The sequence below is a fragment of the Engraulis encrasicolus genome, chromosome 18 (genome assembly GCF_034702125.1).
Source record: "Engraulis encrasicolus isolate BLACKSEA-1 chromosome 18, IST_EnEncr_1.0, whole genome shotgun sequence".
NCBI lineage: Eukaryota > Metazoa > Chordata > Actinopteri > Clupeiformes > Engraulidae > Engraulis > Engraulis encrasicolus.
Genome location: NC_085874.1, coordinates 51,727,538 through 51,739,400, shown reverse-complemented (window position 1 = coordinate 51,739,400; position 11,863 = coordinate 51,727,538). Strand labels below are relative to the sequence as shown.

Below are 11,863 nucleotides of genomic sequence, written 5' to 3'. Positions count from 1 at the left end.
ATAAAATTCTAATCGTTCATGAGGCGAAACATTTCTGATGGCGCCCCTGCCCTGCCTCTTACTTTAATCTCACATTTCAGTTATGTTTTTTTTTGCTTTTTGAAGCTATGCTTGCAACACCCTTGATTAGACCCATAGGAGCACGATGTTGTAGCCTATATTGGTGCGTAAAAATTATTGCTTAAAGCCTTTGGCCTGTAGCCTAAGGCCTCCCTGCCTGCCGTTTGGCACTCATTCAAGATGACGTTATAACTAATAGGTCACCCATGACACGCCCATATAAATGGCTCAACAGTACATGGTGTGCAGGTTGCCTCCGCTCCGTCACAACACCAGCGGTTTGGTGTTTCAGGTTTTGGGTGAAACTGGCACACAGTAGCCATTAGTGCAGTGCAGGGGAGTCCAACTCCTTTCACACAAGGCCACAATCAAACTCCCTGATTAAGTCACGGGCCGAATACAATGTTTATCCAAAAAATGGACTGAAATGCATGCATGATACTTAAAACTAGGAAATTTACACGTTTCACGTTTTCTATATCCTTTGTGTATGTGGGCCAACTGTAATCTGCATTAGAGATCCTTCCTTGCGGGCCACATGGAATGGCCAGGCGGGCCTAGAGTTTGACACCTGCAGCCTACATTAGCTGCAACACAGCAGAGCACACCACACACACACACAGTGGCTGCGTTCCAATATGCACCCTTGCGTCCTCCACTTGGGCTTGTGGCCTTGTACCAGGAAGTGATCCGTCGTGATGACACCACTGATGACAGCATAATATTTCAATATCTCGCAAAAGCTCAATTGTAAAGTCATTTTCTCATTTGAAAACTGGATGGTGAATGAAGTGAATGAAATGAATAGTTCCCCAAAAATTGTTGTGGCTAGGCTGACAGAGGGGAAACTTTGTTTTATCCACAGAGGAGGGGCCAGAAGGCAGGGCGAGGACACAAGCACAAGTGGAGGACGCACGTATAGCATATTGAAAAGCACCCACAGAAAACCACACATAATGAAGGCGCAACAAGATTCAAATGTTAGAAGAACAATTTAATCATACATAGTCACAATTCTGCTTCCCAAAAAAATGAGTTCTTTTCTTGTTTTGCTCTTCATCTAACATGTGGAAATGTACATAAGGCCTCCTTGTAAAATGTACACGACTCTGGACAGTGTGACAAAACCCATATGTTCATATTTATAATCATTGACAATATCTTACATTTCTTTCGCTTACAAGTAAGAAGCTGTTCCAAAATACAGCACTCTTCTGTACAAAAATAATTGTCGTCGTGTCCTGTGAAGTTTCCATGGCAGCAGATGGAGCTTTATGGACAGCCCACCACTTCAGGTTGGTTTTCTGTTTGTTTGTTTGTTTTTAAATCTCATTCCTTAAGAGTACAGAGCAGTGATGGGTCATTTCATTCACTATTAATTTATCTCCCTCCTAATTTTTTTTTGTTTTACGTTTTAAACTGTCACACGTCAAAATGACAATATCAACAAGATGTTACAAGCTCTTGTACAAAGTGTCTGACCTTCTCCGATAAACAGATTTTTTTTAAAAACAAAAGACCATGTTCCGATTGTGAATCCATAAAAGATTTGCTTCGTTTTTTGTCCTTTAAAATAACAACTTGATCAAAAGAAAAAAAATTCTGTATACATTATAATCAAGGGGACAGGAGTGATGAATATACACACATCAAAAATGCACATTTTTGCTTTTTTTTTTTTCCTTCCCCAAAAGTGTAAAAGACATCCCATTTACAGCATCATAAACGTTTACAAATGTACAACTGTACAGACGAAATAAAAGCATCACTACGAGGTTTAGCAAGGCCTGTCCAACATCACAACTAGTTTGGATTTTTTTCTTTTTCCTATTTGAACTAATAAACTTACACGTATTAACTGCACATATACTACATGGATTCTACATTTACTCAGAAGAAGCAAAAAACAAAAGCCATTAAGAATATACTAGCGGTACACAAGATTTGTAAAGCGTTCAGACGATCGGCAGCTCTTCCAGACACCCACCCTCCCCCTCCCCTCTCTGCTGAACTTGCATATTCAGACGCAATCGTGGCCTAATAATGCTCCCTCGCCGACGCAGTATGCTTACGTTACGCCCCTTACCAAGAAATCATCCAGACGGGAAAAACAAAAGAAAAAACAAAGAACCTTCGCCGTCAATCGCCTGGCTCAATCGAGCATGCTTGCATGACAGAATCAAGAAAAGAAAGCAAGCAAAAAAGAAAACCATCTCCAATACGAGACCAAAGAGCCTCATCTCCAATACGAGACCAAAGAGCCTCGTCATCAGCAAGCGAGAAATAAACCCATCTCATAAGACCCCCGTCACAAACCACAAGAAAAGAAAAGAAAAAAGAAACGGAAAACTAAAAGATCCTGTCAATCCTCCATTCCTGCCCTCCTTTTCTCTCTCTCTCTACTCTCTCTCTCTCTCTCTCTCTCTACTCTCTCTCTCTCTACTCTGTCTCTCTCTCATCCCTCTCTCCCGGTGCGGAAGGCGTCCGTCGTGCCCCGGCCTCCAAAACAAAAGAGCAACAATATCTTTAATATTTACTGGTACATGAAGATGCTATAATACAATTGGATTCCGCCTAAACTAGTACTATGTAGAGAGATGATGTCAGTACATAATAAACATACCGTTTGTTTTCGCTAGAGGGCAGTGTTCATCATCTCCAGTAGCTACGACAGATAAGATGTTTTCCACAGACATGATGAAGGAAAAATGAAAATAAAAAGAATTATATAGTCATCATTCCATTAGAATTAAATCCAGACACGGCATGCCAGCGATCCCCCTAGTAAACCAGATCCCCTACCCAACCACTCCCTCCCTCCCCCCCCCCCCCCCCCATCCTACCCCCCCCACCCCCGCAACAACCCCCACCCCACCCAAACCCCCACCACCACCCCCCACCCGCACCCGTGCCCACGCCCATCCCGCCTCCACCACGCCCCCCAGTCGGGTCACGGGATAGAAAGCAAAAAATTGATTTAAATTAAAGCATAAATTACTGAAGGTGACTCTAGGAGGCTGGAGTCTTGTGGGGGGGCCACTTCAAGTAGCTGGCAGAAGACTCCTGTGGACTCCTCCCCGTTCTAGACCGGGGGGTTCTAGAGCAGGCGCACGGAGGGAGAAAGAAAAGCCAAACCAAACCAGGACATGAGAGCGCCATGTTTTGAGGGAACGCGGCCCGCTGTTGAGTACGAGTGATTGGGGACCGGGATGGAGGCCGCTGCGCTGCGTAGGTCAACTCACGCCGAGATCCTCTCCTGGGTCAAGAAAACTCTTAAATAGAAAAAGCCAGAAAAGAAAATGAAAAAAAAAAGAAAAGCAAAAGGCAGCGATCAGCTGTGAAGGAGCTGCAGCGTGCCTGTCTTGGCTCTCAGGGGAGTCGGCCGCGCTCCTGAAGAGAGAACACCGTGCGGGCAGGCGGCCAGGAGAGGAGAGGAGACGCCGCGCAGCCGAGGGGTGTAGCCTTCTAGGCAACTGGGGAGAATAACGTCCCAGGCAGGCAAACTCTGTGGCCTGGTCACAACATGCCACGACACGTCTCCGGTGACTAACACTAACTAACCAGCCGAGCCACAAGCCAACCCCCGTGGCATGAGACGCGCCGCGCACTGCTGAGTCACCTTCCCACTAACCCCAAATAACCCCAAACCCAACGACTAACTAAAACAAGAGGAAAAGCTAAAACAAGAGAAAAAGCTAGATTATTATTATTATTATTATTATTACGCTAAATGGGGGTTCGGATCACTGATTTTTGCTCTTTTCTGGTTTGTAAAATCGTCTGCTTTGGCTTGAGTACCACTGGCTAAAAAGGTAAAGAGGGCCGCTGAGGACTACCCACCGGTTACCATGACGGCATGTAAAAGAGTTACGGGTACTAGAAAATAAAAATAAAAAGAAATCATTAAAATAATTAATATTTAGGTTTTTTTTTAAAAAGGATCACTCAGTTTGGCTTTATAAAGTCACTTGCTGGTGTAAATTGTAAGAATTGTAAATTTCAGCAAATTTTTTATACGTTTTCTACAGAGAATTTACAAGGTAAAAAAAAAATGTACAAGATATATATATATATATGTACGTATATACGAAAAACCAGTCAGATACATCAATTACATGGTGAACAAGGTACGGGGACTAGTTGTGCTTTACCCAGAGGGGGCCTGCAGACTGGTGCACCCCCTAGTGGGTTAAACGGAGAACTGCACCTGGCGGGGGCAAGCGAAGGAGGCTGTACAACGTGGAGACCTCGAGGCTCTCTGTAGTCAAGTCAAGTCGCCTTCCTCTCTGATCATTACTTATATTCATATTCATATATATTCAACTCCTCCTCCTCCACTTATATATATATATATTCAACTCCTACTCCTCCTCTTATATATATATATTCAACTCCTACTCCACTTATATATATATATATATATTCAATTCCTCCTCCTCCTACTCCTCCTCTTATCTCTCTTTTGGTAATTCCCTCCACCCTAACAGAGGAGCAACTGAGTGCGTCTTGGAGACGCCCTGTTGAACGTAGAGGAGCTGAGTGCCCCTTTATAGAGCTAGTAACCGGAGGAGGTGGCGGTGGTAGAAAGGAGGGGGGAGGGGGATGGTTATTACAGGGGGTTGGGGGGTGATGAGGGGTGGTGACGTGGTTGGGTGGGGTGGGGGTATTGGAGAAGTCTAGGTATGAAGCCCCTGATGGGGCCGTTGGGTGGGGCGTACAGTCCCCTGATGGGACCGTTGGGTGGGGGGTTATGCCCCCCCCCATGGGGCCCCTACATGAGGCCGTTGGTGGGCCCCCCGATGGGCCCCAGGTCGGCGCCACTCTTCATGTAGTACTTCTCCAGCTTGGCCAGGATGTGCTTCCCATACGTGTACTTACGCAGCGTAGCGATGTGGGGCCGGATCTGGAGGAGGAGGAGAGGAGAGGAGAGGAAGAGGAGGAGAGGAGAGGAGAGGAGAGGAGAGGAGAGGGGAAGAGGAGGAGGAAGAGGAGAGGAAAGGAGAGGAGAGGAGAGGAGAGGAGAGGAGAGGAGAGGAGGAAGAGAGGAGAGGAGAGGAGAGGAGGAAGAGAGGAGAGGAGGAGGAAGAGGAGAGGAGAGGAGGAGGAGGGAGAGGAGGAGGAAGAGGAGGAGGAAGAGGAGAGGAGAGGAGAGGGGAAGAGGAGGAGGAAGAGGAGGAGGAAGAGGAGAGGAGAGGAGTGGAAAGGAGAGGAGTGGAAAGGAGAGGAGAGGAGGAAGAGGAGAGGAGTGGAAAGGAGAGGAGAGGAAGAGGAGAGATGAAGAAGAAGAAGGAACGGAGAGGAGAGGAGAGGAGGAGGAGAGGAGAGAGGAGAAGAGGAGAAGAGGAAAGAAGAGGAAGAGGAAGAGGAGGAGGAGGAGAGGAAGAGGAAAGAGGAAGAGAAGAAGAGGAGAAGAGACACACACAGTCACTATCAAGGCTGATTGCTGTACTCGAGCAGGTGCCATGTATTTACTGCGATGTGCAGTAATGTGCATTAGGCCTGTGTATGTTTTGAATCTGTTTATCTATGACACCTTAATTTCCTTATGCATGATGATCTAGACCTCTCCATCCCTCTATACCTACACCTGTCTCTCCATCTCTCTATCCCTACACCTGTCTCTCCATCTCTCTATCCCTACACCTGTCTCTCCATCTCTCTATCCCTACACCTGTCTCTCCATCTCTCTATCCCTACACCTGTCTCTCCATCTCTCTATCCCTACACCTGTCTCTCCCTCTCTCTATACCTACACCTGTCTCTCCATCTCTCTATCCCTACACCTGTCTCTCCATCTCTCTCTATCCCTACACCTGTCTCTCCATCTCTCTATCCCTACACCTGTCTCTCCATCTCTCTATCCCTACACCTGTCTCTCCATCTCTCTATCCCTACACCTGTCTCTCCATCTCTCTATCCCTACACCTGTCTCTCCATCTCTCTCTATACCTACACCTGTCTCTCCATCTCTCTATCCCTACACCTGTCTCTCCATCTCTCTATATACCTCCACCTGTCTCTCCATCTCTCTCTCCCTACACCTGTCTCTCTATCCCTACACCCATCTCTCCATCTCTCTATCTCTACACCTGTCTCTCCATCTCTCTATCCCTACACCTGTCTCTCCATCTCTCTATATACCTCCACCTGTCTCTCCATCTCTCTATCCCTACACCTGTCTCTCCATCTCTCTATCCCTACACCTGTCTCTCCATCTCTCTATCCCTACACCTGTCTCTCCATCTCTCTATCCCTACACCTGTCTCTCCATCTCTCTATCCCTCCACCTGTCTCTCCATCTCTCTCTCTCCCTACACCTGTCTCTCCATCTCTCTCTATACCTACACCTGTCTCTCCATCTCTCTATACCTACACCTGTCTCTCCATCTCTTCATCTCTCTCTATCCGTCTGTACGTATTTTATGCATGGTGATCTAGACTGTACCTTATGCATGGTGATCTAGACCAGTGTTTCCCAACCTTTTTTGACTCGCGTACCCCCTAAGCGTTTTTGTTGTACCATGAGTACCCCCCATCTCATGCTCTCTATATATTCCCTTATCCCAGTATGACTATACTCTATTCAATTGTCATCATCAAATTTTTTCGCGTACCCCCTGAGGTGTGCTCGCGTACCCCTAGTGGTACACGTACCCCTGGTTGGGAAACACTGATCTAGACTGTACCTTATGCATGGTGATCTAGTCCAGTGTTTCTCAACAGGGGTGCCGGGGCACCCTGGGTTGCCGCAGGCCCCCCTCACTGGGTGCCGCGGAAACGTGGCTGTTAAATAAATTATGTAATATAATACATATTTGTCTAAATTGATAAGTTAATGCTAGTCAGTGGAATCTTTCATCTGCCATTTACGCACAATAAAGTAAATATAGGTCGCCCCAGTCAGCTGCAACTTCGAACGTAGGTCGTGTGACGTCTCCAAATGTGTTACTTTTCTAAGCTTGTGTGGTATCGGATGCGATGCCATGTTACGGCTTGTTGGTTTGGGGTGCCTTGAAATTTTCATGAATTGAAAGGGTGCCTCGCCTAAAAAAAGGTTGAGAAACACTGGTCTAGACTGTAGTACCTTATGCATGGAGATCTAGACTGAAGTACCTTGTTATGCATGGAGATCTAGACTGAAGTTCCTTATGCATGGTGATCTAGACTGAAGTTCCTTATGCATGGAGATCTAGACTGAAGTTCCTTATGCATGGTGATCTAGACTGAAGTTCCTTATGCATGGTGATCTAGACTGAAGTTCCTTATGCATGGTGATCTAGACTGAAGTTCCTTATGCATGGAGATCTAGACTGCACCTTATGCATGGTGATCTAGACTGCAGTAGCTTATATAATGTGTATTAGGTCTGTGTATGTACCTTGTGCATGATGATCTTGCGTTGCGCGGGCTCGGCCATGTCGATCATGCGCTGCACTACGTAGTTGGCGTACTGGTCCTTCATCATGGTGTAGAGGGCGCTGTGGGGGCCGTCCTTCTGGCAGCACACCTCGTCGATCAGTAGCGCTCGCTCCGCACGAGACGAGTGGATCACACACTTCTCCACCACGTTGCTACGGAGACACAACAGAGGAGGGGGTGAGGAGCGTTAGGGTACATTAGTACCTTGTTGCTACGGAGACACAACAGAGGAGGGGGTGAGGAGCGTTGGGGTACATTAGTACCTTGTTGCTACGGAGACACAACAGAGGAGGGGGTGAGGAGCGTTAGGGTACATTAGTACCTTGTGCCTGAACTAAAGCTCTGCACCCAAACAGCAGTGCGGTAGAAACAAGGACCCCCGCAAGTTAGCAACTTACTAGGTTTCCGATGGCAAACTGCATCGTGACCAAGTTAGTTTCTAACTTGGTTAGCAACAATGTTGTCGAGAAACGCACCCCCATGGGTGGGGGTATTCCAACAGAAGGTCAAGTGGCATGTCCAAGTTAACCTATCTAGTGGGAAACCTGCTAATAGATAGCCCACAGGTGTTTAGTTAAAAAAAGGTGAATCCAGGCTCTTCTATTAGATGATTTGCCACCATCTTAAATCATCTAACGTCAATTGGGGTAACCTAATTGCTTATGAACTATAATACATTTTATAGAAGTCAATTAAACGTCACAATCAACTGTTAACCACTGGGTAACAGCAGATGCACATCCACCCGTTTCTCAGTTTGGCAGTTATATAGACACTCTGTAGGAATTGAATTCATTATAGGCAATACTGGGTAATAGATGTTTTGTTCAGATGGTCATCATAGCAGATGAGGAGTCAAGTTGGTGTTGGGCTACACTGATCTAGATTGATGTAAACCCATCATGCATAACAGAACGCTAACCAACAGATTGTTAACTAATTGGCTAACATTACCGTGCCCCCTTATCATTCGGAATTATTCTGGGCATTTACGTCAGCTTGTTCAGCTACGTCTGCAGCCGTTATAAAGCTGTGGTGATCCGTCAACACCTTGACTGTCTCTTTAGTCCTCAAGTGAAGATGAGCCAGTTGGACCACGATGACGCTTTTCAAACCATAATGGCAGGTGGATGAGACTCCACAACACGGCTCACGGCCACATGCTTATTTTTAGAGCGCCTGGCGTGGACTTGAATACGTTCTTCTTCTCAGTACAAAGTTGAGGTTCTAACGCATCAGGCTTCAGTAGCGGTGACAGTGCTGAGAACTCTGGAAGACAGTGAGGGCCTTTTCTTTCTCCCTTTTTATTTTGGACATCTGTGTTGTCAAGCAGGTGGACTTTGATACAGGCATTTCAAAGCAGGTGGACTTCGATACAGGCATTTCAAAGCAGAGGTAAAGCTCGACATGATAATGAATCAAAATAACTTCTCTTCTGTTTGCTCTCCCCCACCCAAACAAACAAACAAACAAACAAACCAACTGTACGGCACAGAAGTCTGGCTTGTGGCATGATGATCATAAACTGACTACAGGAGCGGTCACTACAGGAGAGGACACTACACTTCCAGCTTTGATACAGGAGGCGAGTGGCGATGCGACGGCAGAAACCTGCTTAGTGACTCGCCACTCTCACATCAAGCCTAATGTGATAATACACTGTCAGAAGCAGCAGGAGCATGATACAGGACAGACAGACAGACAGACAGACAGACAGACAGACAGACAGACAGACAGACAGACAGAGAGAAAGACAGAGAGAGAGGACAGACAGAGGACAGAAAGACAGACAGAAGACAGACAGACAGACAGACAGACAGAGGACAAACAGACAGAGGACAAACAGAGAGGACAGACACAGGACAGACATAGAAAGAGACGGACAGACAGTGCATGCCTTACCTGGCGAACTTGTGTTGGCTGAGGGCCAGGACTTTGCCGCGCACCTCGGCTACGATCTTGCTCTTATCCTCTGGCCGGCCGTGCTCCAACACGTGCTGGATCACATAGTTACCATACTGGTCCTGCAGGACACAGAGAGAGAGAGAGAGAGAGAGAGAGAGAGAGAGAGAGAGAGAGAGAGAGAGAGAGAGAGAGAGAGACGGGCACACAGGCAGGGTCACCACGCAGCTCCAACAGGTGTCAAGTGACACAGCTGCAGGATGCTGGATGATGTGTGAGATGAAAAAGGACTTCTTGTTTCCTACATACGCATCAATGTGTATTGCAAGACATCATTGAAGAACTGGGGGATTTGTACTGTTTAAAAGTGATTCTTCAGTGATCAGATGTGATTACCTTTACCTGTCCCTCCCTAGACCTCCATCCATGGCTATAGTGCCCTTGAACAAGGCACCTAACACCACAGTGCTCCAGGGGCTGTAACCAATACCCTGTATTCCTTTGTACGCTTTGGATGAAAGTGTAATGTAATGTTGTGTATTGTATGTTAGACAGTGCAAAACAAGATATTTACAATGAATCACACTATACTTTATATACCTCTTGTATACCTCTAAACACACACACAAATACACCTGTCACATAAAGGCGGGGCCTGCTATACAATCTTCAGCTAGTCTGATACATTGATAACACCCATTTGACCTTTGGAAGATAAATTAGAGAGAGCGCGAGAGAGAGAGAGAGAGAGAGAGAGGGAGGGAAAAAGAGAGTGTGCCCTCGTTCAGCCCACCAATCATTCCGAGTGCATTCAGGTCGAGACCCTCCAACATTAGACTGCTGTGTGCCTTCAGTAGCGCGCCAACTGGCAACCGGGATACCAATGTTCTAGAATATAAAGTAATGTTCTGAAACTTAACATTCTAAACTAAACATTCTACAATAAAAATGGAACCCTTTCTTCATTCATGGAAAAGGAGCCCTGTCCCATTCATCACTTGGGGTTTTGAGCGTTTCCTTTGTTTAAAATACAACAAATTCATCTACAGATTAACGTGATAACAAATGGGAGGGAACCAGAGAGGAGGCTCTAACTTCATGCAGTAATATATTGAGATTGTAGCATTTGCAGTCTATGACCAGCCGGCCGCGCTATGCAGACGAGCACACTGGAGTCAATGTTGCTGGGCCTTAACGGTGGAGCGGAAATGCCCTGGGGGGAGCGTCGATATGAAGCTTTCAAAAGGGATTCGGGGAGAGAGAGAGAGAGAGAGAGAGAGAGAGAGAGAGAGAGAGAGAGAGAGAGAGAGAGAGAGAGAGAGAGAGAGAGAGAGAGAGAGCGCAAAACAAACAAAAACGAACAAATAAACAAAATCTAAGAAGGTTAGGCATGCCAGTGATCTGTCTGCAAATGAAGACGTGTTAAAATAAGAGTTAGAGAAGGATGTGAGTGGTGAGAGCCATGTGTGATGGAGGAGGAGCGGGGGGTGGGGTGTCTGATGGAAGGCTGTGTGGAGTAGTTGATGCCGATTTCTAACATTTCTATAAATGATTTAGCCATTTATGTAGATATTTGGCTATTTTAACCTTTAGAAAGAGTGCATTGGATACTTCAACTTTAGGACAACTTTAGGGCAAAGAGGTTGGATATAAAATAAGAAGAATCGAAACACGCCCACTCAATGCAAAAGCATGTGCTCAAAATGTGGTCTCCTAAGGGGGCGTTGTCCCTTCTTCTTCTCTTTTCGTGGTGTTTGCACAAGACGTGCACTACCGCCATCTACAGCGCTAAGGGGACTCCATTTATTCTCTACCTCATGACTCCGAAGGTCTCCTAAAGGGGCGTTCACCCGACCCGTAAAGTGGATACCGGAAAAGAACCGCCTGCTTTATCTCACTCTCATATACGATTCTCTGGGTCTTTCTCAAAACCTAGGCCAGTGTCCTTCCAAGTGTATCAGCCTAATTAGTCACGCCCAGTGATTGGATACTTTTTGGTGAACTCTACAGAATATCCAATCACTGGGTGTGACTAATAAAGGGTATCCAATCACTGGGCGTGACTAATTAGGCTGATACACTTGGAAGGACACTGGCCTAGACTTTGAGAAAGACCCTCTGTTTAGGGGAAAGAGGAGGAGGAGGAGGTGGAGAGGAGGAGGAGGAGGTGGAGAGGAGGAGGAGGATAACTGGGGTGATGACTCTCCTCTGTGGAGAGAAAAAGCAAGTTACATAACCTGCATAACGGCAGCAACTGATAGCAAACCAAACGCTGTGCCATAGTGGTCTGTGGACCATGGAAGGGTTTTTTTGGTCCTTACTCTGCCCAAATTCAGGAGAACAGGTGTGATTTTTAGAACGGCCGCTGACGTGGTACTGACTTGTGTCTTGTCCTGTCTGTAACTGATATGGGGCACCTAAGTCACGCCCTTCTACTTCCGATCCGAAGGGCTGGAGCGCTCAAAATTTTGAATTGGAGTTA

The 11,863-nt window shown here is 46.3% G+C and overlaps 1 protein-coding gene across 1 annotated transcript in view; it reads right to left on the bottom strand.

Annotated features, from left to right (window-relative positions):
- Positions 1-4,356: 4,356 nt before the first annotated feature.
- Positions 4,357-11,863, bottom strand: part of pum2 (pumilio RNA-binding family member 2) — a 59,130-nt gene continuing 51,623 nt past the window's right edge. Inside the window, exons 21-23 of the mRNA XM_063223814.1 lie at positions 9,382-9,503; positions 7,439-7,631; positions 4,357-4,963 (exon numbers count right to left, since the gene is read on the bottom strand). Of these exons, the coding sequence (XP_063079884.1) occupies positions 4,832-4,963; positions 7,439-7,631; positions 9,382-9,503 (447 nt within the window). The 3' untranslated portion in view covers positions 4,357-4,831. The remainder of the gene's footprint in view (positions 4,964-7,438; positions 7,632-9,381; positions 9,504-11,863) is intronic.